Genomic DNA, 1,513 nt, shown 5'->3' on the forward strand with positions numbered 1-1,513 from the left:
CGGGGGACCGGAGCCTGTGGGAGCCGCACGCATGCCAGCCGGTCGGTGACGTCAAAGTCATCCCAATCCCGGCCGGCTACGTAGAAGAGCACTTGGACCACGGGCTGGTTGGCCACCAGCCGGGGCTGGATGATGAAGGCGCGCACCTTCCAGTTGACAGTGAGGCGGTCGGGGACCTCCAGGGTGCTGGAGGGCTGCAGCTGCTCCTTGGGCAGCACCAGCCCCGTGCTGAAGGGCCCCAGGGTGACGTTGAGGACGGGCAGCTCCTTGGTCTGGAAGACAACGAAGGGCTCGGCGCGTTGCAGCGGGGCACTGCCGTTGCCCGCCGGGCTGGCTCCCACTTCTTTGAGGAAGAAGGCCAAGCGGGTGTTGGACAGGCGGTAGCTCACGGGCAGCGTGATGGCACCGGGGGGCTCAGCAGGGTCGGGGCTGGGGGTTGGCCCCTTGGCGTGGGCTGCAGAGGGGATGGAGAGTGCAGATTAGCGCAGGGCATCTCCCCCCAGAGCATATCCCAAGCCCCGGAGCAGGGAGAGCAGACCCAGAGAGGAGCAGCCCAGCCCCACAGCGAGGAGGAGCTGGTGCTTCAGCCCCCAGACCTCTCACGAGAGCAGTGAGAGCCTGGCTGAGTTTCTCTCCTGCAAAAAAAAGTTGTGAAAGGTCCCCTCCCCAGGGACCTCGGGCATCGTTGTGCTTCCCAGTGGGTGGCTCCAGCCTCGCCAAACCCACCCTCAGCATGGGACGGGGTATACGGAGAGGAGGGATGCTCAAGGGCTGTCCAAGGCTGGGCCAGGGTGTGTTGAAGCCACATCCAACCTCTATAGAGCCCCTGGGGAGCCCAAAGTGCTGGTCACCCACCCTGGCACCCACACCAAGGCACCAGCCGAAACATTACGGACCCACTCGTAGAAATAGGGCATAACTGGCTACATCCCTACTTCCAAAGGCACAGAGAAAATGATGCTGAGTTTCTTCAGAGGCTTGTTACCAAAAATTAGGCACATCCAGGCTAATTTTTGGCTGGCAGATCCCACCAAGTATCTATGATCAAAGCTTTCCTCCTGCTTTTAGCTCCCAGATCACATGGAGAAGGCAGCTAAATCAGCTCCTTCTTCCCAGACCCACTCAGTCCTCGTGGGCTGCCTGTAAGGGTGGTATCACGGCCAGTCTGTCACCCATCACCCACCCATGGGTGGCACCCATGCAGCGCTGTTCTCGTGCACCAAAGCTGGCCCAAGCCTCAATGTTTCCAGGCATGGACATGGCCCAGTGGAAAAGTGATGAAGATGATGTTGGTGCCACCTTCTGCAAACCCCAGCAGCGCCCAGGTCTGACGGCCCTTAGGAAATCCCTTTTGTCCTTCATTTTGACCATTTCACCTTAAAAAAAAACCAATAAACACCACACAGGCAGAGCAGGCAGCTCCTGAGCAGGCAGCGTGCAGTACCCACCAGCCACACACTCCCAGGGGCCGGAGCTGCCCAAGCCCCTCGGAGGGAGCCAGCCACCCTGCCGC

The 1,513-nt window shown here is 60.5% G+C and overlaps 1 protein-coding gene across 1 annotated transcript in view; it reads right to left on the bottom strand.

Moving 5' to 3' along the window:
* The window catches only part of TMEM132E (transmembrane protein 132E), a 13,092-nt gene extending 12,175 nt beyond the window's left edge, over nt 1-917 (bottom strand). Inside the window, exons 1-2 of the mRNA XM_009645019.1 lie at nt 893-917; nt 9-454 (exon numbers count right to left, since the gene is read on the bottom strand). Coding sequence (XP_009643314.1) covers nt 9-454; nt 893-917 — 471 coding nt within the window. The remainder of the gene's footprint in view (nt 1-8; nt 455-892) is intronic.
* Between the last annotated feature and the right edge of the window lie 596 nt (nt 918-1,513).

The sequence above is a fragment of the Egretta garzetta genome, unplaced genomic scaffold (assembly GCF_000687185.1).
Source record: "Egretta garzetta isolate BGI_Z169 unplaced genomic scaffold, ASM68718v1 scaffold108, whole genome shotgun sequence".
NCBI classification, from domain to species: domain Eukaryota; kingdom Metazoa; phylum Chordata; class Aves; order Pelecaniformes; family Ardeidae; genus Egretta; species Egretta garzetta.